This window comes from Cricetulus griseus (assembly GCF_003668045.3).
Source record: "Cricetulus griseus strain 17A/GY chromosome 1 unlocalized genomic scaffold, alternate assembly CriGri-PICRH-1.0 chr1_0, whole genome shotgun sequence".
NCBI lineage: Eukaryota > Metazoa > Chordata > Mammalia > Rodentia > Cricetidae > Cricetulus > Cricetulus griseus.
The window spans coordinates 149,661,561-149,685,766 of record NW_023276806.1 but is presented as its reverse complement, the minus strand read 5'-3'; the positions used below and the strand labels follow the sequence as shown (position 1 = coordinate 149,685,766).

At 42.2% G+C, this 24,206-nt stretch overlaps 1 protein-coding gene and 1 pseudogene across 1 annotated transcript; both read right to left on the bottom strand.

The window, feature by feature from the left end:
* Positions 1-1,626: 1,626 nt before the first annotated feature.
* Rtcb (RNA 2',3'-cyclic phosphate and 5'-OH ligase) lies at positions 1,627-23,908 on the bottom strand. Its single transcript, XM_027392487.2, has 12 exons — positions 23,713-23,908; positions 22,262-22,340; positions 19,935-20,002; positions 18,866-18,965; positions 14,505-14,661; positions 12,318-12,474; positions 11,343-11,502; positions 9,317-9,492; positions 8,699-8,887; positions 8,029-8,139; positions 5,963-6,082; positions 1,627-2,094 (listed from the first exon to the last, which is right to left on the bottom strand). Exons 1-12 carry the CDS (start codon positions 23,803-23,805, stop codon positions 1,987-1,989), a joined length of 1,518 nt encoding a protein of 505 aa, XP_027248288.1. The 5' UTR covers positions 23,806-23,908; the 3' UTR covers positions 1,627-1,986.
* LOC113833038 lies at positions 17,448-17,548 on the bottom strand (annotated as a pseudogene).
* Positions 23,909-24,206: the final 298 nt, after the last annotated feature.

Genomic DNA, 24,206 nt, shown 5'->3' with positions numbered 1-24,206 from the left:
ACAGACCCCCATGGAGGGCACACAAAGATGTAAGTCATCTCACTAGGTAACTACCTCTTTTTATGTGTGTGGGTATATATGTTTGCTTGCATGAATGTCTGGCACCAGGTGTGTACAGTAGACATGAAGGTCAGGTGTTGGATCCCTGGGACTGGAGTTACAGACAATTGTGGCCACGTGGGTGCTGGGAATGGAACCTGGGTCCTCTGGAAGAGGAGTGATCTTAACTGCTTAGCCCCTGGCTACTGCCTCTTGAGAGCTTTTAATTGCCATTGGCACCAAGCTGAGGACTTAGTCATTTTTTGAGGCAGTTACCCAAACCATAGAAACTCAGTTCTACCTTTACATGACATTTGCTCACTCATTTGTGGCCCAAGAACACTGGCTCGTAAAGTCTCCTACTTATTAACTGCTGAGGAAATGTTGGGTGCTCATCTTACTGGTAGTTAGAAAAAAAAATGTAAATGTCAGGTTCAGGGATGGTAGAGAGATGGATAGCAACAGATGTCACCTTGCTCTTGAGCAAGAGAGAACTTCCAGAATCATCTTTTATTTATTTATTTTAATTATCATGTGCCACTTCCTCAGTCAGGAATGGAAGAAGTGATGGTCTGGGTGTTCTGGTCTGAGCCTGAGTATTAGCTCACCCACACAAACTTAAAGTGGGGGTGGAGGTGTTGGTTCTCTAAAACCAGTGCAGTTATCAGAAGAAAAAAGGATGCATGTGACTTCTGTTTTGAGAGTTGGTTAAGTATCAAAAGGATGGCATAGGGATTAAAATGAAGAGGGGGAGGACTAGAGATGTCCAGGAATTAGAACCAACAAGACTTAGGGAAAAGGAAGTTGAGGAGAGGCAGGAATCAAAGAAAACACTAGGGATGGCTAGATAGCTCAGTGTGTAAAAGCAATTGCTGAGAAGCCTGTAAACCTGAGTTTGATCCCCATAACCAACATAGAAAGGAGATCAACTTCTGCAAGTTGTCCTTTGACCTCCCAACATGTATATACCAAAGTGCCTGACTGAAAATGAACAGCCTTCATGTGACAGGATCTAGAATCGTCTAGGACACAAACCTCTTGGGCATGTCTGGGAGGGAGTTTCTAGACTGGGTTGAGGTGGGAAGACCCACCTGAATGTAGATGGTTCCATTTCATGTACTGGGGCTGAAGGAAAAGGAGGGCATGAACCAGGCCCCAGAACTCATCTCTGCTTCCTGCCTCCATAGTGGAAGGGTTCTTTAAGAGGTCACTATCTACAACACAGAATCTCACAAGATGACTAAAGATATTAACATGACGCAAACGTTAATATCACCAGCTGTGGGCACATCGGGTCTCTTTGCTGTCACTGTGCAGAGCATTACTCAAAGTGGCCCAGAGTCTGCTGACACCACGCTGCAGGTACTCTGCCTTGTATTTAGGATAAGAAAGACAAGCTGTGGAAAGTTTCTTTCTCTTTGGCCCCTATTCCTAGCACACCTGATGTCCTCCTCAACACACCCCATTATACACTTATGTAGCATCTGATTACAATTCCTCAGGTGCTTGGTGCTCTCCGTGAGAGAAGGGATTTTGCTGGGTGTAGAGGAGGTCCACAGATGAGTGGACACATGAGGACATAAAAGAAAACATTCACAAACCATATTTAATAAACATTTTTCATGATATCTACTGGGCTAGAACAGCTTGGTGTAAAGAAGTCCACTCTGGTTATTACAGACTTGTATGACCAAGTAAGGCAATTTCTTGACCCTTCCCTACACCCCAGTAGATTTTCCTAAAAACCTGTAGGACAAAGGAGGAAGAGGCACATTTGCCCTGCTCCAAATGGAGACATGTTCCCTGCAAGGCTAGTTTACAACCTTGGTTCCTGGAACCGCAGCTTCTCCACCGGCCACCATGGCATACACAGCAAGAGCTGTGCACTTTGGACCTTGAGTCTGATGTCAGTTTTTGGGCACTTCAGAGGTTCTGCTGCTCTTGGCTCTACCCTTTAATAACAGCAATTGGTCTCAGTTTAATGGCCTTCTTGCTGATTCCAGCATCATGGCAGGTGTTCACAACGTCGGTCACATTCTTATAGGACTCTGGAGCCTATAGGGAAGGGAGTGAACACTGTAAAATTCACCAATAGGGAATCTTTCAAAACACTAAGCTTTACTTGAAATTATAAGAAATACTTGGGATATTTTTGTCCATTAAATTAGCAAAGGTTAAAAAAAAATGAACAAATCAGTGCTGGTTACTGGTGTGAGATAAACAGGTGGTCCTACATTTCTAAAAACTTCTTCAAAACCATATATTATCTGTATGATTAAAGCAGGGGCCAGTGAGATGTCAGTGGGGAATGTGCAACCTGGTGACTTGACTTTTATCCTGGAATACATGTAAGTAGGAGAGAACTGACTCCACTAAATTGTCTTCCTGGCCCTCACATGTGCTTTGGCACAGACACTTGCTTTTGACACACACACACTACATGCACTAATTAAAAAGAAAAGAAAAAGCAGTGTGGTAAACATGTTTCAAGTGTACACACCATTCTGCCTGGAAGGAAATGCTCCAAATGACAGACTAGTAATATGAGCAAAATGATTTCTCTATTTCAGCAGCTATTAAAGCTTCTAACTGAATGTGTACTAGTAACTTTTTCCTTACAAAAGATTTGTGTCTATCTAAATAACTTCAAGTATGTGTGGCTGTGCATGTACACAAACTCCCTGTCCTGCACACACACCCACTGTCTTACAACACTGCTAATCCCTTGGACCTAACTCATCTATGCCTGCTAACACAGGGCAGGCCGCCCAGACCCTGACTGGCTGTGTGCCTGCTCTTCTACCATAGCTCCCATTTCCATGTCTGAACTGTTCTCACTGTGGCCCCTGGGACCACTTACAGTGGGCAGAATGCCTCCTCTGTCTACTTCCTTCCCCTTGCTGTTACTAATCCTGCATCTTCCCCAATGAAGTTTTTGCCTGCAACCTTCTGAAGCAGGTTCTTTTCCTCTCAAACTGGGTCATGTTACTGGGCCTGGAAAGAACAGGAGTCCCCCTTCATACTCATGTGTATTTCCAGTCTTTCTTCTCTCCCCTAGAACTACCATTAGACCACCTACAAGCTCTCACCTCAGTTATTGGCTAGCATGGCACAACTTGGGAGACAGACATGAAGCTCCTGACTCACTAGTACTCTCTTGCAATGATTCTGAATAATGCCATTATCCAGTGAAGCCTCCGGCTCTGTGTATCTCCACCACTCTGTGCAGGTTCCCCAGAACCTGCCGTGACCAGAGATCACAACTCTTCTATAAGTGCACTTTTGGGCTCCTGATCCTTCCTGCTCTCCATGAAAACATTCCTTAAACCAGCCATACAGGCCCTACCCTAACCGTAATCCTACCATCTCTGTTAGTGAACCATTCTAAACAACTTGCCTCTCATCCACAGGGCTGTACTTTAAGGATAGTGCCAGCATTGTGCCACCCACACACAGCCAGGTGCTTCCACTGGAATTCACTTGGGCCCTGTCCCTCTCATGTCAAAGACATGAGAGGTGATCCACCTCATCTCTTCTGCACCATCAGTTTCTTTCCTCTCATTAGCATAGTCACACTAGTCAGATCAAAGCATTCTTCACTCAAAATCCTCCACTCTCTTCCCACTTCACTCTGAGTAAAAGCGGAAGTCTGTAAAGCAAAGGCTAGGTTGGGACGGGGAACACACAGCTCAAAAGGTCTAGTGCCTCTCCAGGTCTGAGTTTATCTCCTTGCTGTGTTTGCCTCAAGTTATTCTGTTCAGCTCAGGAGTTTTGTATCTACTGCTCTCATGGCACCTGTGTCCTTCAGGCCCACACCCAAGTACCACCACATCAAAGCCTTCCCTGGTCACCCTACTTAAAACTTCCTGCCTCCCAGTCATTCTTGTTTCCTTTCACGTGACAGCATTTACATTGTTATTAATATACTATGATTTTACTGTCTGTTAAGTTCCACAGGAAGGGTTTATAACAAGTTTTGTCTACTGTGTCTTCCTTATCACCCAGAACAAATGTCTAATAGGACCACAAGGAATGAAAGAAGCTATGAGGCAAGTAAAACAGAAAAGCCGTGGTCATTTCTGGCTGGACTAATGTTGGCGGCTTTTCTTAGTGTTTGCAACATCCTTTAAATTAAAGTTATTACTTTTTAAGTTGTGATGATTATTTTCAGTTTATTTATTTTATGTGTAGAAGTGTTTTGTACGTTTTACGTCTGTGTGGCACCTGCAGAGGCCAGAAGAGGGCAGAGTTAATTGAACTGGGGTTATGAATGGATATGAGAAACCACACGGGTACTGGGAATTGAACCCAGGACCTCTGAAAGAGCAATAAATGCTCTTAACCCCTGAACCAGGACTCCAGCCTCCAAAGCTCCACCAAATGTATTACTCCCAAGAACAAGTATAAATTATAAAAATAAGGCTTGACTCAGTAATTCTACTTAAGACTTCCAATCATTAAAAGCTTCAAGAATGAAAATACCTATCACAAATTAATTTATAGCAGCAAGAAGAGATGTAAAAACCCACTATGACAAAATGCTAAGACACTCATCTGGTAGCACTGACTAAAGAGTGACATCAAGAACTTTATAAGGAGCTAGCTGCATTTTTAAAAGGACAAATAAAATTCAACAACTTTAGCTTCAAAAAGCATCAAGGACATGTGGTGGTAAAAAATGAGGAAAATAAAGGGAGGGATTGGTCTCTTAAATTCATGCAGATCATTTAAACACAAGTTTTCCTTTAAACTATCTCTTTAAACATGTTTCTTTTTTTCAAATTTGCTCCTAAACTGAAATATAAGTATATAACTGCACTATCAAGGTTAACAATAGGTCATCTTAAACTACTTCTAGGGCTGGAGAGATGTCTCAGAGGTTAAACACATTGACTGTTCTTCCAGAGATCTTGAGTTCAATTCCCAGTAACCACATGGTGACTCACAATCAGCCGTTATGAGATCTGGTGCTTTCTTTTGGCCTGCAGGGATACATGCAGGCACAACACTGTATACATAGTAAATAAAAATCTAAGAAAACAAAACAAAAACTATATTTATTACTCCTAAATTTCTATAATTAAATTCTATTGCCTGTGTGTATTCACACATGCTACACTGCACACGAGGAGGCTGGAGACAATTTGAGGGAACATGTTTTTCTCCATCAACCATATGAGAGCTAGGGTACTCAGGTCACCATACTGAGCCCCCTTGCTGGTCCTTTCAACCTACTTTTATTTATTTATTTGTTTGTTTATTTTGCTTTTTGAGACAAGGTTTCTCTGTAGCTTTGGAGCCTCTCCTGGAACACTCTGCAGACCAGGCTGGCCTCAAACTCACAGATATCCACATGCCTCTGCCTCCCAAGTGCTGGGATTAAAGGCATGTGGGCAACCACTTTCTGGCTCAACCTACTTTTAAACATTATAATGTAGATAGAAATGTATGAACAGTAAAAATTGTTATAGGCTTAGAAATCTCCAAACAAAAGACAATATAAAATCAAAACAAGGTAACCCAAAATAGAAGCCAGGAGTTGTAGCTCACACCTGTAACTCCTAGCATTTAAGAGGCTGAGGATTATTTCAAGTTTAAGGCCAGAGTAGGCTAGACTCTGTCTTAATGGGTAGGAACAGAGCATGGTAGTCGGAGAGGGAGGAACACCAAGGGTGGTGGGGAATAGGCATTATAAAACCTTCTATTCATGGATTCCTCAAAACAGAAAAAAAAAAAAAAAAAAAAAAAAAAAAAAAAAAAAAAAAAAAAAAAGAACAAAGCAAAGTCAAAACCCCAAACATCCAAACTGAAATAATCAAAAACTCCAAGTCATTTCTCTAAGTAATACCAAAAACTGCTGCTTCTGCCCACTGACATAAATCTTAACAGCCTTAGGGTAAACATTCATCAGGGCTTCACTCACCTCTTCCATAACCAGCTTGGGTGAGGCAACACGGATTGCAATTCCCATATCTGCCAGTTTGTCTAAGACATCTTGGAAATCTAAATTACGGCGAGATTTTGCTCGGGACAACGCACGACCCTAGAGTGAGAAAGGATCGGGGCAGGAATGAACTTCAATTATGAACTGTGAACTAAAACTTTGTTTGACTCCAGTATTATTTAAGCCCTTAGGATTATATGCCTTTTCCTTGGTTATTTAAATTCTTACTATTATCACATCCTACTATATGTACTTACTCATTTGCTCTCATTGTTGTGAGTGTGTATACACATGAATGTACAAGGGCCATGGCATGTGCATGAGGCCAGAAGACAATGTTCAGACTTCTGTTCTGCCTAGTTGAAGCCGGGCCCCTGTTTTTGCTGCTGCCATGAACTCCAGGAGAGCAGGTGTGCTGCTTCTGCTAAGTTAGGCTATAGTCTCTACCACCCATCTTGCTGTAGGAGTGCTAAGACTACAGACGTGAGGGCTCCACGGAGTGAGAGCCATTAGGCTTGCAGCAAGCACTTTTACCCACTGAACGATCTCGCCTGGCTTGTCTGTTCACTTTTGAGCCAAGCCTTGCTATGCTGCTTACAGTGCCCAGGCAGGCCTTGAACTTGCATTTCTACATCTGTCTCATGAGAAGCTAGGATTACAGGCACATATCACTAGTGGTATGAGGCTTGATTTTTATCTTCTACTAAGAAAAAAAAGTTTAAAACAAATAACCTGACAGGCCATCAAGATGGTGAGGTGGGTAAAAGATGCTTGCTGCCATGTCTATTTCCCAGAACCCATACCATGGAAGGAGAGACCCAACTGCCACAGAACTGTCCTGACTTCTACTCCCATGCTATGTCACATCATACCCCTCTCCTGGCATACCCACACACACCAAAGAAAGAAAAGTACAGAAAATTTTAAAACAAAACTACCTGGTTAGGAATGTGGCTCAATAGGTAAGTGTTTGCTGAGCAAGCATGAAAACCTGAGTTTGGCGCTCCAGCATTCAGTTAAGAGCTAGGAATGCCTATACATGCCTGTCAGATCAGCACCGGGGAGAAAGAGACAGGAGGATCCCAAAAGCTGGATAGCCAGCCAGTCTAGCCATCAGTGAGCCCCAGGTTCAGTGAGAAAGTCTGTCTAACAAACAAAATAAGGTGGAGCATGATAGAGGAAGACAACCAGTGTCAGACTCGGAACCATGACCACACAGACACACACATGTACCCTATCTTTGTTACTTTAACCTTATCATATACCTTTTATTAAGAAGCCTCATCATACCCTTTTTGAAAATAACTTTCTACCTAATGCATTTTATATTTAAAGATTTATTTATTTTGCATGATTCTAAGTAGCACTGACTAGTCCTTTAATATAAATGTAGCCAACCACCTCTTTTTGTTAGTAAAAAATTCCTGAAACATAGCAATGCTATTTACTATGGCTATTCTTGCCCTACAAGGCACAGCTGAACTGTGGTAGAAGAATGTATAACCCCCTACAGCCTAAAATATCTCTACAGACAGTTCACTGACAGTGGCTGAGAAGGTGTGAGCCAACACACTGAAACAGATGGGCTCTGATTTGCAAAGAGTGCATCTGCACAATCTAGAGTGGACTGTCCAAGAGAAAGGAACAAACTGCGCAAATGAGCAGGTCCAGTGGGCTGTTGGAAGGGGCCATGCACTCAGTGTGGTGAGGGCCATTGGGCTGCTGGAAGGGGCCATGCAGTCAGTGTGGTACATCAGCCACTTATGTCGCTTACAAGCCAGCTGCAGTAAACTCAGCTACATTGGTAACTGTCCAGTTTGGATTTTCTGGACTTGCTGATGAGGATGGACTTGGTCCTACAAAGTCCTTACTAAGATTCTAGGTGACTCCAATCAGTTCACTAAACAGTGTGTTATGGTAATCATTTGCAGAAATAGTCATGACACACTCAAACCTCAATTTCACTAAACTCAATCAGTTATTTACCTGTCAAAATGCACAATAGATAAAATGAAGAGAAAATTGCTAACTTTTCATCTCCTTACCGCTCCATGACAGGTTGTTCCGAAGGTCTCCGTCATGCCTTGTTCAGTGCCAGTCAGAACATAACTACAGGTTCCCATGGTGCCACCAATAAGCACTGGTTGTCCAGTGAGCTGAGGGTACACAAAACCAAACAATAGATTTTGGAAAGGTACATACTTTTCATGTCTGAAATTTCTTCTTGTGTTGTAAAATTGTAGAAGAAACCTAAACCTCTAAACTCAATGCTCTAATAACTGTATTAAGGAATTACTTCACTCCCCACCCCTTAGGGAAAAGAAAGAGAAGAAAGATGTAAGGGCCTGCAACAGACTGAACATAGTAAAAAAAAAAAAAAAAAAAAAACCACTCAAATCAGAGGGAAGTATTGTTAGGATTTTTCATCCATGGCTAGGCATCTGCCCTCTGGACTTCCATTTCCTCATCTGTAAAACCGTAAGCGTAAGGGAAAGAAACACTGCAGTTTAACCTTTGTCCTGCCTCCAATATCTTTCCGGCTATACATAAGCTCAGGGGAGTAAAACATACCTAATACAGTACTAAGACAGCACTTGCTATGGGTTGGGGCATCACTGGTGCACACACGTGTTGTTTTCCTGCTTAACTAAGCCTAGATGTACAATTCTCTCCATCATGACCTCACTGCTCAAACGCAAATGCAGGGTTACACACCTGGTAATCAACAGCAATGAGTGGGTGGTGAGGAGGGAAAGCGCGGGTGGATCCCTTCCTGTGCACCAGCAGCGTTCTCTCCTTGCCATCTACCACGTGCTGCTCCACTTTGGCGATATTGTGAGAAACATCATAAATCACATGCAGGTCCAGGTCGTCAGGGGTTGTGTTAAAGACTTTAGCAAAAGCCTAGGGGGAAAAGCTTCCATTACAAGCAGCCAGCACTAGCTCTTGAGAACATATTTTACTGCTTTCAGGTAGTAAATTTCTAAAGTAAGTGGGGACTTCAGAATTCAACAGCAGCAGTTACTTCTCTCCAGGTCTGGAGAGCACACTGCTTGCCACAGTCTACCGCAGGCAGGCAGAAAAGCTGCTCTGGATCTTGCCTGCCTTCTTCCCCAGCCTTCTCAACCACAGAGAACAGCATATGCATTCTTGCTGAGACTCAAGCCAAACTGAGGGTCATTCTGGCTCTCTTTTCTTATTTCCCAGGCCTGCCTGACACTATCCTGGCCCAAGACACTGAAGCCTTAAGACACTTCCCTAGTATCTAGAATACAAGTTTCTAAAACCAAACATGCTTAACTTCCTGATCCCAAGAGAGCAATTTTACTTTACCTGACGGGTTAAGAAGGTCATAGAAGAGCGATTAACCCAGGCATAGTTCCCAGCTGCAGCCATTCCCTTCAAATAGTCTTGCCCCTCTGGGGACGCGATCCGAGCACAAGCCAACTGTCGGTCATTGACTATAATCTTGTCTCTCTTCATGGCTTTTTCCATAGCTACCAGTGCATCTGGAACAACAGAGCCTTAGGTCAGCTCGGGTAGGTTTCTCTTAAATTATTCCGACTTACTGTAGAAAGACAGTGAACATTCAAATTCAAAACAGAACCCTAAGTGTGTCTAAGTTCATCTATTTGTTCAATCAAGATGTATTTGTAGCTGAAAAGATGGCTCAGTCATTAAGAGTACTGGCTGCTGTTGCAGATGCCCTGGGTTCAGTTCCCAGTACCCACATAGTGGCTCACAACTGCCTGTAACTCCAGTGCCAGGGGATATGAACCCTTTTCTGGCCTCCACTGTATGCTCATTGTGCACATACAGACAAGCAGGCACACATACATACAACTAATATCTTTCAATGAATTTTTAAAAAAGATGTCTCCTGAGAATCTTCTGAGTAAGGTGACACAGGTTTGTGGGACGTACAGATAGCATCTACCTCTAGAAACCTGAAATGGGATGTGTACAACTAATAGCAACATGGGTTTAGTTACTCCCTTCCCAACATGTAAATAAATGAGAACAGCAGATATTTTCGTATCATCATGGTTTTTAAATAGATTATAAAACAAAAAACAAAAAAACAAAAACAACAGGGTCTCACTTTGTAGCCCATTTGTTTTCCAACTATCTACATTGTTCAGGCCACTCTGAAGATATGCTCCTGCTTAGTCTTGAATGAGGAGACCATAGTTTGTGGAACATGTCTCAAACATAATTTTCAGTGCCTTACAACTAAATGTGGAGAATTTCTCAGCATGAAAGCCACAGTCAGTGCTTCATATGTCTGTTAGATTAAACTAAAGGGTCAGTCTGGCAGAGATGACTGATTCTTACAGGTAAGATACAGCTGTAAGGTGAACTATAACATGAGATTTGACATTTATAATTTCCATGTGTGTGTACTGTCTCACAGTCACTAGTGCCTGTAAGTCATCCACACACCTATTTCCCTGCTCCTTGCTTTTGTTCTTGCTGCTTGTTTGTCCTGAAATGTCCTCTACATGTTACTATTCAAACCCCAAGGCCTAACTTGAGTACTGTCTATGAAGCCATCTCTGAATATTTTTTAAACATATTATTTCATACAATATTTTATCAACTACTACTTTTTGTCTTTGGTGGTGGTGTAGGGTTTAGATGAGTATTCATGTGGATGCCAGTGGTCAACCTTGAGTGTTTTTCCTTGGGTGCCCTTTTTTTTGAGACATGGTCCCTTATGGGCCCAAAACTTGACAATCAGGCTATGCTGGTTGGCCAGAAAGTTCCATGCATTTGCCTGTTTCTGCCTCCCCAATATAGTGGTTACAAGTGTGCACCACCATGCCTAGCATTTCTTCTGTGGGCTTGAGGGACCCCACACTTTAATGAGCTTTTTCTCCAACCCTTCTTTTTCTTGATGAACACAATCTTATCCATCAGAGTGAGGTCAAGTACCTACTTTAAAACCCAGCCCACCAAAATCCCTAACCTAGCTGAGTACTACAGGCTCACAGGATGAGCACTGACCTAAACTCCATGGTCCATGTACTATCAAGGTCAAAATGGTCAGCACTAACCCCCAACGGTGAATACAGTGCTAGTTTATTACTAAGTGCTTCCTAAGTGCCACATGCAGTTAAATGCTTTCACTAACCTCGATACCTATTTTTTTTTTATTTTAGAAAAGAAAAGTCCAATGGAATTGTTAGTTTGTTCAGAGTCACAAGTAAAGAGAGCCACACATTAAAAAACCATACAATGTTTTTCCATCGCTCAATTAACTCTCTTATCTTGTTCCCCACAAAACATACATTTGGAAAAAACAAACAAACAAAAAACATACATTTGGTTTCAAGTAAAAATTAGGTTTAGAATATACCTGTGGCTACTTGGTGGCCCAAGCCTCTGCTTCCACTGTGGATCATCACACACACCTGCCCCTTATGGTCGATGCCCATTTTCTTAGCAGCATATTCATTGAAAATCTCATCTACAACCTGGATTTCTGCATAGTGGTTGCCTGCTCCCAGGGTCCCCAACTGTAAATGTAAGAATGTCTGATTAAATAGTTTCTATTCTAGTTAAAAATAAAAACAAATAGGTAAAATCAAGCCAACAACAAAATAACCATACAAAGTGTCTTAAGTAACAAAAAAATTCTAAATTCTTATTACAACATGTAACAAAAATAATGTGGGCTGCACAAGGTCTAGAATAACATATGCTTAAGTACTTATAAAAGTCCCAAACCCCAAGCCATTAATGACTTATAGAAGCTTTAATTATCACCAAGAAGGGCCAGATTATAGGAAGAATGCTTACTCTCAGGTAAGCCCCAGGTTGAAATGATTTATGATATATCATTTTTCATGTTGGGTACCAAAATCATTCACCAATTCAAAGAGATTGTTTTATTACTACTATTGCATCTGTACAATGTTTGTGGGCACGTGTGCCACAGCATGTATGTAGAGGCCTGAAGACAACATTTGGAGTCAGTTTTCTCCTTCCACCTTGTGAGGCTTGTTCCTCCATCACCAAACCATCTCACTGCCCTACATTCTTTTCCAAAAAATAAATAATTTTTTACAAAATATCTAAATTCTGATGTACTTTGTAAGTATCATAATCATATCCATTTCCTCCTATCCACTTATAACACAATCATTTATGAATATCTGTAAGCTCTGGATAATGTTTCAGAAAAATGATGCACAAGCAAACAGATTTGTGTTTTTTGATGTACCATAAAAAAACAAACACACACACACACCTCCAAGGATGTACTTTTTGTTAAACAGAAGATACAGATTCCTTCCCTTGATAAAAGCTGAAACAGCATGTAGACCCTTACCTGAGGAAGGCCCCTTTTTTTTGCCCTGGGTGAGACCTTATTGGGGTCAGCTTGCAGCATCCTTCCATACTCCTCACAGTGCTCCTTGTCTTCAGCCCAGGCATACCCTTCTCTCAGAGACCAGTCCACACCCATCTCCAATGCCTCCTCCAAGTCTCTGGGGGGTGAGTAAGGAAATGCAAGTCATTTCATAGCAAAGGACAACCAAAAGTCAGGAAGAAACACACCTCAAAGAACATAGGAATATGTGACAATTACTATTTCCTGCACCAGAGTTTATGTTCTCTAGTTTTTGTTTCTGAGTAAAGTAGTCACATAAATGATTACTATTTAAAATGTAGATAGTGTCATAAACATGATGACAGTTCCACTTGACATTTACATGGTTCTCATATAGTTCAGGCTGGCCTTGAACTCACTATGTGGCCAAAGATGACTTTTAACTCCAGAAACTCCTGTCTCTGTCTCCCAAGTGTGGACACAGCATGCTCAGTTTCCATGCATACTACCTAAGTACTCTACCAACTGAAGTATATATCATTGGCCCATGTGATGTATTTTTCAATTATTATTTTCTTTTATATTACATCTGCCTCTCGGATTCTGAATTCCATAAGGGAGCAATTAAATAGCCAAATACAAGCTGTAATCTTAATCAGATATTACCATCTACCTCTATTAATGTCTTTACTAATAACTTATGAAAAAATTAGTCAAATAATAACGGTATCTGAATTTCCTCAAGTGACACAGGTTACATTTTAAGGTGTATTTTCAGCAAAGCGTTGTGGGTTTGCTGCACCTGCACTTTGAAGCTGTAGTGCACAAACATGAAATGCTTACAGAGAGGATGCTCCACCATCCCCCAAGGGGCAGGCTTCTCACACAGCAGAAGAGATTGCTCCCTTCCCCACTACCCTAGATGACAATGCTTTACAAACAAAATGAATTAGGATAAAACTTTACCTGAAATATATGTAAAGATGCTTCATGTTCAATTGCACATTGTTACATGTATGATTTTCACAGTGGGTGACACAGGGGTCATATGAAAACAAAGGACAGGCTTCTAAATTAATTTTCCTTCATGTGTTTTTCTTTTTGTGGTGGAAGGGAGTGTGTAACAGGTAACAGCATTTCTGCATTAATGTATGCATACAGACTTAAAGTTCATAAAATGCAGATGTCAAAGAAACACCTTTGACTTACACTTGGTAAGTACATCATTTGATCTAGATATGGTGGTATATACCTGCCACCCCCCTAACATTTAGGAGGCTGAGACAGGGGACCTGGAGTTTAGGGTAGAGAAGATCCTGCCAATTGTAAGGTGTACTGTTTTGCATGAGCAGTATAGCACTGTCAGTAGGTACCCAAGAGATAGGAACACTGTAGCCTTATATTATTGCACTGCTTACCTAAATAAAGCACATATTCAGTGCCATCATTCAAAAAGAAGATTGTAGATAAATGGCTTCGTTGAGAGTTACTCAGAATATAGTCTGTCTGCACGGCAAAAGATCTTCAGTCTGAACCCTGACATCACTTACCAAACTTAATCTCCCGTCACTTCTTTCTCTTAGTTTGTTGTCTTCTAGCAGTGGTCATCATCTGAATGAAGTATTGGGCACAGTGCCTCATGCTTAGAAAGAGCTGTTATTCTAAAGTATTCTACATCAAGGACTGCCTTTCTTTTTCTTAATTTTTATGTTTATGGGAGTTGCCCCAACATACATCTGTGCATCATGTACATGCAGTATCCACAGAGGTCAGAACATGGTGTCAGCTGCCCTGGGACTGGAGTTACAGATGGCCGAGAGCTGCTATACAGGTGCTGGGCCTCTGGGAGAGCAGCTTGTAGTCTTAACTAGAGTCATCTTTCTTTCTGGCTGCATGCTTTCTCTTTTTAAACTTTAGGTACAGGGTTTTATATGCTTCCCAGGATGGCTTTGAACTCCTGGGTTAAAATGATCCTACCATGTCAGCCCCCCTTTAGGCCAGGATTACAGGTGTATGTCACCAAGCCTAGCTGAAGGACTGTTCTAATGAACATGGGCTGGAGCTGAGGCTTCAAAAGCAACTAATCTGTACGTCCTAAGAAGTGACTGAGTCAGTGTCTAAATTGGAGGCAAAGCTGAGCCGTGGTTTCCCTCTCCCTTTTTGTTAATCAGAATCCCGTGCTCTTACTTGGCATTCATTGGGATGACACCTTTGGATCCCACCCCAACAGGAATGTGGTCAAACATAGCCTGGGCAAGTTGTTCCTTCACAGGCTGCACATCGCTCTCATCTAAATTGGTTCTTAGCAAGCGGACACCACAGTTAATGTCAAATCCGACACCACCTACAACACAGAAGGTAAGTCAAATATTAGCAAAATAATCAGACAATCAGAGCATTACTTGAAGTTCCTTACTATTAATATGGACTTAAAAGGATGCACATTCTCTTAAAGACAAGCATGTTTCAATGCAGCCACCAAAGTGGCTCTCTGCTGGATCAAGTCTGCCAGCACCAAAAGAATTCGAGTCACACATCCACAAATGTACTTCACTAACAGTGGGAATATGGCAGACAGAATGGAAAGGAGTAACACGACCATTTCTGTCTCACTCACATCAGAGGCTGGTCAGCTCTGTTAAGTCTTCTCAAACAGCCAACCTTCCCTACTATGCACTTTCATTTTTTTAAAACAATTTCCAATGTTTTGCCTTTTGCAAATCTAAATTGTTGTAATTTCTCCAACTTTTAAAGATATTCCAGGAGGCTGGAGAGATGGCCAAATGGTTAAGAGCACTGCCTGCTCTTCTAGAGGCCCCCAGTTTGATTCCCAACACCCACAAACTACTTCAGTCCCAAAGGATCTGTTACGTCCTCCTCTGGATTTGCCCGGGTACCAGGCACACCCATGGTGCACAGACATACATGTAGGCAAAACACCCACACACATTAAATAAGTAATTTTGTTTATTTGTTTTTTGGTTTTTTTGAGACTTCTCTATGTAACAGCTCTGGCTGTCTTAGAATTCACTCTGTAGACCAGGCTAGTCTCAAGCTTACTGAGATCCACCTGCCTCTGCCTCCCGAGTGTTGGGATTACAGGCGTGAGCCACCACTGCCTGGCAAATAAATAAAATAAAAAAAAATAAAAGATTATGCCAGACGTTGGTGGCATACACCTTTAATCCCAGTACTCGGGAGGTAGAGGCAGGCGGATCTCTGTGAGTTCGAGGCCAGCCTGGTCTACAAGAGCTAGTTCCAGGATAGCTTCCAAAGCCACAGAGAAACCCTGTCTCGAAAAACCAAAAAAAAAAAAAAAATCAGCCCCCTTCTTTCCTAATTTATGCATCTAAGGCTATAGTCTATCTGCATACAAAAATTGGATTACCAGCTGTGGTGGTATGAATAGGAACGGCCCCCATGGACTTATGTGTTTGAATGCTTGGCCCATAAGGAGTGGTACTATTATGAGGTGTGGCCTTGCTGGAGGAGGTGTGTCACTGTGGAGGCAGACTAAGGTCTTATATATTCCAGCTTTGCCTAGTGTGGCTCAGTCTCCTGCTATCTGTTTATCAATATGTAGAGCTCTCAGCTCCCTCTCCAGTGCCATGTCTACCTGCATGCTGCCATGCTTCTTGCTATGATGATAATGGACTAAATCTCTGAAACTGTAAGCCAGCCCCAATTAAAGGTGTCATGGTGTCTCTTCACAGCACTAAAACCCTAACTAAGATACCAAAATTCACTGAAAATTTTCAGATCTAAGTATTTCTGAAAGTCATGCCTCCAGCTTTATTGAGTGACAAGGAACAACTTTTATATGAAGTATATGCATATACACCATCACTCACTACAATTAAGCTAGTTAACATATCCATCACTCACACAATTATTCCCCTTCTTCCTGCGAAGATAACCCAAGACCTGATGTCATAGCAGATTTCAAATTCACAGATTCAAGTATGTTACTGTTTCTGTACATTAAGTCTCCAGGACTGTAATTCACCTTAAACTATAATCTGAACTCTTTAACCAATATCTCCCAAATCAGCACTCTCCACCCTCCCTCTACTCTGTCAACCACTATTCTATGCTGTGGCATTTGTCCTCTTTGTCTAGATTATTTTGCTCATGCTTTACCAAATGGGCAGGATCTCCTTTCTTCAAGCTGAATAATATTCCACTCTCATTGCCTCTATCTATTCATTCCTCAACCAATATCTGGGTTGTTTCCCTAGCTTGGCTATTGTGAATTAATGCTACAGTAAACACACAAATGCAGATACCTTTTTGAAGTAATGATTTCAGTTCCACCTGAATATATGCAAAAGTTGCATGGCTGAATCATAAGAAATTTTATTTTTTTTCATTGCACTATTCATTTTTATTAGAATTAAAAGGGGCAAGAGATCCAAATGTATGTGCAATGTCTTTAGAAAATAATTTGCCGTAAGAAATTTTATTTCTTAAGTGTGCATTGGTTCTGCATATATGTCTGTGTAAGGGTATCAGATGCCCTGGAACTGGAGTTACAAATAGTTGTGCTGTCATGTGGGAGCTGGGAATAAAACCCAGGTCCTCTGGAAGAGCAGCAAGTGCTCTTTACCACTAAGCCATCTCTTCAGCCTTTTTTTTTTTTTTTTTTTTTAAATTTCCTAAATTTTTAAAAGGATTTCTATGGACTGTTCTCTATAATGGCTTCACCAATCCAGTGTCACCAACAGTGTGCCTGTCTTTTCCTCCACAGCCTCCTTTCTTGTTTGTGGCATACACAGAGGTGTGCATTCACTGTGTCAGAAAGAGTAGGTAGCCACTGAGACCCCAGGATCTGTTTGTCTCCAGGCACCAAGGTTACAGATGTACAACCCATGCTCAGTTTTTATTAGGTGCTGGGGATCTGAACTTATGTCCTTATATTTGTATAGCAAGTATTCTGCCCACTGAGCCATCTTCACGTGCCCCCAACATCCTCAATTTTTAATGGTTTTGTGTGATCTGATTATCTCTTGAGGTAATCACAAGTGTCAGTCTTAATACTGATGATCTGAACAATGCAGCTAACAAATGTGATACTTTTTGTGTGTGCACATGTTATAAAAATCACATCTCTCCCCCTCTCCCTGCCTGTCCCCCCATATGGAACACTTCATGAATGTCATCCTCATGCAGGGGACATGCTAATCTTCTCTGTACTGACCCAATTTTAGTATATGTGCTGCTGAAGCAAGCACAGAATACACTTTTCAAGTGCACCTGTTTACAACACTGATGACATGCTCAGCCTTAAAGAATTCAAATTTCAAGGCACTGAAGTTGGACAGGGAAGCATCTCTAACTTGGGGGGCTCACATATCTGCATCTTTGCTTCCTCTTCCTCTCCACTTCAACATCCAGTGGTATTCCTGTACCTTCCACCATGTCTTTAATTCTGTTTGAAATACTGCCCAAATGTTCTTACAGTGAAGGCCAAGTCCACCACTGCCAGAGGCAGGACCTGAAGATACGAGTCAAAGCTTTCATTTGTCATTTAGACTCTGAAAGCAAAACTGCTCCTTTTGCTGAGGAAGATTTTCAATGAACATATTTGATAATCATACATAGATGGACATACAGACGGTGGTATACAGCTGGAGGTGAATGCACAAAAACTGATTATGGTGAGATTCCACCTTACCTCTTAAATGACTATCATCAAGGAAACAACAGCAAATGCTGGTGACAATGTGGGGGAAAAGGGGGAAAGATGGAAATCAGGACAGAAGTTCCTGAAAACAGAGCTCTACCACTCCAGGTGAATGCACTCAGAGACACTCGCACACCCACATTTACAGTGACCTTATTCATAACAGCTAGGAAATGGGATCGGCTTAGATGGCCATCAACAAATGGATGTATAAAGAAAATACTATTTGCAGGAAAATGAATGCAACTAGAAATTACTGTTAAGCAGAATAAACCAGACACAGAAAAACAAGTACCCAATGTTTTCTTTCATATGTGAAATCTAACTTAAAATTATGTGTATCAGAGTATTACACACGTTTGTTGGTCATGAAGATAGAAAGGGGACCATGAGAGGGGAGGAAGAGATCTTAAGGGAGGTGGCAATTAGGGAAAAAGATTGAGGTGAGAGTGGACTAACTGGGGTAGAAAGGAAGCAGCTGGAGGAGTGAGGAAGGGTAGCTGGGGAGGGGAATGAATGAAAACAATGTAGAATGACACATGTGAACATGCCATGTTATATATGAACCTAAAAATGAATGAAAAATATTTGTGTTAAAACAAAAATGATATGAGGAAGTACTGAGTCAAGCTGAATTCATTTATTCCTCCCAATAATGCTCAGGGCTGACTTAGATAATGTCAGGTATTCCCTGGCATCTGATAAAAATCTCCAAAGTTTTCAGTAAGTGGTTTGATTGATATTTGTCCATAACCAATTGTCCATAAGCAGCTTCAATGTAGAAAACTAGAAACCAATGACTGAGAAATGCACACTAACCCACTGTCTCACAAAGGAAGCCACACAATCTGTAACTGCACCTTACCTGGGGATACCACTGCTTCAGGGTCATTCATATCAAAGGCAGCCATGTTCCCTATGGCAAATCCATAGCCCGAGTGGACATCAGGAAGCCCAATAGACCGCTGGAAAAGAATGAGACATAAAGCACAGCTGTTCACTCTGCCCTCTGGCTGTCTGATGGATTAGACCTTGACTCTGAGTCTCTATTGGTCTATGGACTCCTGTTCACAAAGCTGAACACAGTCAACAACATCTGTTCATAAAATCAAACTGCCAACAGAAAAGCTGCAGAGTAACAGGCTGCCAGAGAATCACACACTAAGTACAGGTGTTGTTACTTTTTTAAATTGTCTTAAGACACTGGCAAACTGTAGTTGTGTCATGGTTTGTACAAGTCATAAGGAATTTCACAAATGAAATCTATTTGACATTAATACAGTACATTTCATACACTGGGGGCCGAGTGAAAGTTGGTATGCCAGACAGAAAAGACGTCAAATATGGTGAGGACATGGAGCCAACTAGAAATAGGAGCTCATAAACACATATGCCACATTTCATCACCACCCCAGCCTCCAATGCACAGCATTGTTAACTAGCATTGAGAAGCCTCATAAAAGTCTGTAAACGGACCGGCTTCTCAGCACTGTCCTCTGAAGGTGAAGTCTGCATGCTAGGCTAGTGGAGGCCCATTTACACCATCCAGTTCCCGCAATGACTGCCATTGCTCCACCATTGCAAGAATAGCTAATTAGGTGGTCCTCCCTCACTCTGTTCAGTTCAACTTTCTCTTCATTTCTTTTCCAATTACCCTTTAGACAGAATCACAGTGAAACCTAGAATGGTACACAGGTGAAGGACTATGCACACAATGGCAAGATTTAAATCTCTCCATAAAAGCCATTCCAGAGGTTTGCAAACACTTAGATTAGGAGATGGAGGGGCTGTCCAGACCCGTTCCTAAGTCTAAGGCTTACTGCTACAGTCAAAGGTCACAATCTAAAGGACACCAGCATCAATTAGGTGGAGCCCTTCATTCATCCAATAAACTTTACACAACAAAAATGATTAAGGTTCTGACTCTGACTCACATGAACAATCCCGGGCAGGGCTGCCACATTGCCAATCTGCTTCATGGCTGGCAGGAAGCCACCAACACCTGAAAAAAACAAAAAACAAAAAACCTCAGTCTTAGAAAAATTTTTCAGCATTACTTACATACAAGAAGTAGCCGTGGTTATGGATACAGAGTAGAGAACAACAGTTGAAATAAAAGTGGGGAGGGGACTTCAAGAAGCAGTACATTCCCAGGAGGGACAGGACAATCAGACATGGTTGTCAGGATTCTGTGTACACTACAAGAAGCTGGCCTGCAAATGTAGTAAGGGTAGAAAAGATTAACCATTAACCTTTATGATGCTGGAGTGACTGCTCAATGGTTAAAACAATGGCTGCTTTTGCAGAGGATCCAGGTTTGAGTCTTAGAACCCACCTGGCAGCTTACAACCATCTCTAACCATCTATAACTCCAGTTTTGGGGATCAAGACTGTTTCAAAACAAAACTACCCCCAATCAGAAGTTGTGTTAATCTAAGACAAAGAAGGGCCATGGGGAAGAGCAGAGAAAACAAAATAATGGCTGAGAGTCAGGACAGATGGACAGTAAGTCCAGCTTTGTCAGTTTTGATAGCAGGTTCCTCCCTTTGCAAGTGTGTGTGTGTGTGTGTGAGCACACACATGTGCGTGTATGTGGAGGCCACAGACCAATATTAGGCATCTTCCTCAATGTCTCTCCACCTTTGTAAAAATATATCTACTCAGCATGTGCATGGTGCGTGTGCATACTCAGCGCAGGGAGGTGAGAGGACAGCTTTGAAGAGCCGGTTCTATTCTCTTACCTTTTACATGGCTTCTAGGAACTGAACCCAGGTTGTGAGGGTTGTGTAACAAGCATTTTTTCACTGAGTCATCTCTCTAGCCCTCCACCTTATTTTTTTTCAAACAGGGTCTCTGACTGAATCTGGGCCTCAGTTACTGGTTAGATTGACTGGCCAGCAAGCTCTGGAATCTGCCTGTCTCCTTCCCCAAGCAAGTGGTAGGTTTAAAGAGGTACTCTGCCACCTGGCTTTTACACTAGGGATCCTGACTCAGGTCTTAATGTTCACGTGGCTGGATATCACTCAATGAGTCATATCCAAAGCCTCTAGCAGTGCCACTTAACACAAGTGAACATATTCAAGTGAGGGAAGAAAGGAACTTTTTAGCTAATCTAAGAAATGGAAAGGACTAAAAGATGTTTTGTATTTTACCATCACTTTAGAGTGTCATTTTAGAGCACTACACTTCCTATCTAAACTATCCTGTAGAGTAAGCCAGAAGTCAATTACTACACCAGTAAGAGCTGGCCTTGATCCAGCTGAGATGCTTCAAATCCTTATTAAAAAATTCAAATCCTTACTATACAAAACTCAACTATACCCAGGTTTATCAGGAAGTTTGGGTAGGAATGGAGTTAATATACTTCATTCTTTATAAAATCAGGAGTGCTGATAAAAGCAAAGCACTGAAAGACTCCAGTCCTGTGCCTGCCCATGGCCATCATTAATCACTCCTAGAGTCCACTCAAGATGAATCTTGGCAGCTACACTTAAGCAATCTGTGTTAGATGGTAACAAGGAACTTCATCAATATACCGTTACCCAAGTATCACAGTGTGTCATTAATAAAAATGAATGCATCCAAAAAGTTTGTGAGAGCTCGAGCACACACACAGAGACACACACAGATAGAGATAGATAGAGATAAAGAGAAGAGAAGAGAAGAGAAGAGAAGAGAAGAGAAGAGAAGAGAAGAGGAGTACTGGTTTTAAAATCAGGCACTCAGATTTGAATTCTGGCTCTGTCACCATGAAGTTATGACCAACTTCACACTCCGGAGGCAGAGGCAGGCAGATCTCTGTGAGTTTGAGGCCAGCATGGTCTAGAGAGCAAGTTCCAGGACAGCCAGAACTATTATACAGAGAAATCCTGTCTAAAAACAAGCAAAAAAAAAAAAAAAAAAAAAAAAAAAAAAATCATCACTTAAGTTCACTGAATCTGCACATCTACAAAAGACAGGTAATATATATCTTCCTTTTTAGTTATTATGATCACTGCATAGGCAATCAATATAAAGTACCTAACAGGTGCCTGACAAACAGTGAGTGTAGAAGGAACAGTAACACTGGCTATTACTGTGAGGTTATCTGAGCACACACTAGCTCCGAGTCCAAATCCTTAACACAGCAGCATGCTAAACAAACAGGTGCTTTGGATTTAAGTCTTGATCATTCCTTGCAAATATTCCACACTGGCTGAGTTCCTTATACAGGCACAGGGAGGCTTTACCCAAATCATACACCAGTCTCTAAGGTACTTACCACCACCTCGACAGGCATTCCTTAATTCCTCAAACATTAATTTTTCCAGAGCATCATTCACATAAAATACTCCTTCAACCTGATAAAACAGAAAGGCAAAGAAGATCGTCTAAACCCAAGTTCATCAAGTACAGGCGCAGTGGTCAGAATGCATGAACTCCATGTAGTCTTTGTATTGCTTTATTCTGCATCAAACTCTCATATTATTTCTCATAAGAGAAAAACTTCCAATCATAAACTAAAAGATTTTAGAGCATTTCAGACCTGGGTTCAAATTAGGAATGTCTAACCAGGGAAATCTCAGCAACTATTTCCAAATCAGAAAAAAATTAAAAATCTACAACACCTCTGGTTCTCAACATTTATGATAGAGACATTCAACCTGCTACTTCAGTGCTCACAACTTTCTGAGGTATGTCTATTATGATTTTGCTATTTTACAACTTATACATTATAAGAAAAACCACATGGTTTCCTAAATAATGTATAATTTTCATGTGTCAAATAAAAATAATTAGCAAGTCAACCTACTAACCAACTTCCCCTTCTTCCACAAAAATAAAGGGAAAATACCATTGCTTTACTGCTGTGGATTTTTTTTCTTCTCAGTATCTTGCAAAGTGATGTGGAGCTCAAGGACATTTGATAAGCTTCGTCTAGTGTCAAATTAAAGCAAGTTTTGTGATTTCTCTCAGTCTTACATAAGTTGCTCTGGCTGACCCTGTATGTATCCTACATTGTCCTCTAACAGTAGGCTAGTAGGATCTTCTATCCTCAGCCTCCAGTGCTGGGATTACAGGCCTGAGCTACCATGCAAGGCCTATCAGAAACTTTTTACTAAGACAAAGGACTGCAAACCTTTATTGCATTCCCATTGGCACTTAAGTGACTGAGTCACTTAACGCACGTGCCCAAACCTCACAAGTGTTTTCTTCCTCTACTTTAACGAAGAAGCCATGAGCGAGCATAAACAGCCTGGGGGCTGAGAGGGCATGCCCAGGGTTTCAGGCCCTGCTCTCCAGCTCCCAAGTCTTCAGCTGAACCTCATCATCCAGGCGGAGAAAAAGAAATGGACTGGACTTGAGGTCCCAGATGGGCACAGACCGGCCCTACGGTCGTTCCGCGAAGAGCTATTACAAGCCTGAACCTTGCCGATTGTCGCTATGGTAAAGCCAATTAAACGTGGGGAATCCCGTCCATAAACGTCATCTAAGTAACCAGCATGACTCACGAGGAACGGAGGGAGTACGGACTAACTGTGCCACCGTGGAAAAGACCACGGCTGCTACCTCGGACGGCCAGAGGGAAACACGCGCGGGCCGCCCCGGGGCGTCAGCGCTGGGGAGGGAGACGCCGAGGCGGCGGGGGTCGGCCCGGCCGGCGCGGGGCGGAGGAGGCCGGCTCGCGGCGGAAGCGCGGCCGACAGCCGTGCAGGCCGCTGCCCGCCTCACCTGCATGTTGGGCACGAAGCCCTTCTTGATTCTCCAGCAGTTTTTGTTGATCTTGTCCAAGAACTGCAGCTCATCGTTGTAGCTGCGACTCATGGCGGCGGCGAAGCAGGCGGGAGCTCCCGGCTCCGCTCGGAAAGACAAACCGCCGCGCTGTCCACTCGCTCCGCGCAGCCACCGGTGAGCACTCAGGGCGCAGGCGCGGACAGCTCCGCCGCGGGAGGGAAGAAGGCAAGCACCGAGGCTCAAAATTCGTCGCGCAAGTTGTGGCCATCTCGTTGCGATGAGCTAAAGTTAAACCAAACTGGTTTTGAATGAGATCTGGCTAAACTGCCCTTCTCGTGTATTTTTTTTTTTTTCCACCAAAGGTAAGGGCTGACTGTTTAGCCTGGGTGAGCCTGGAACTCAGTAGGACTCGTTGGAACATACCGGCCTCGAACTCTCAGAGATCCACTTTAGAGGCATGTTTTGGAATGTTTTTAAGCCGCTCCCGAAAA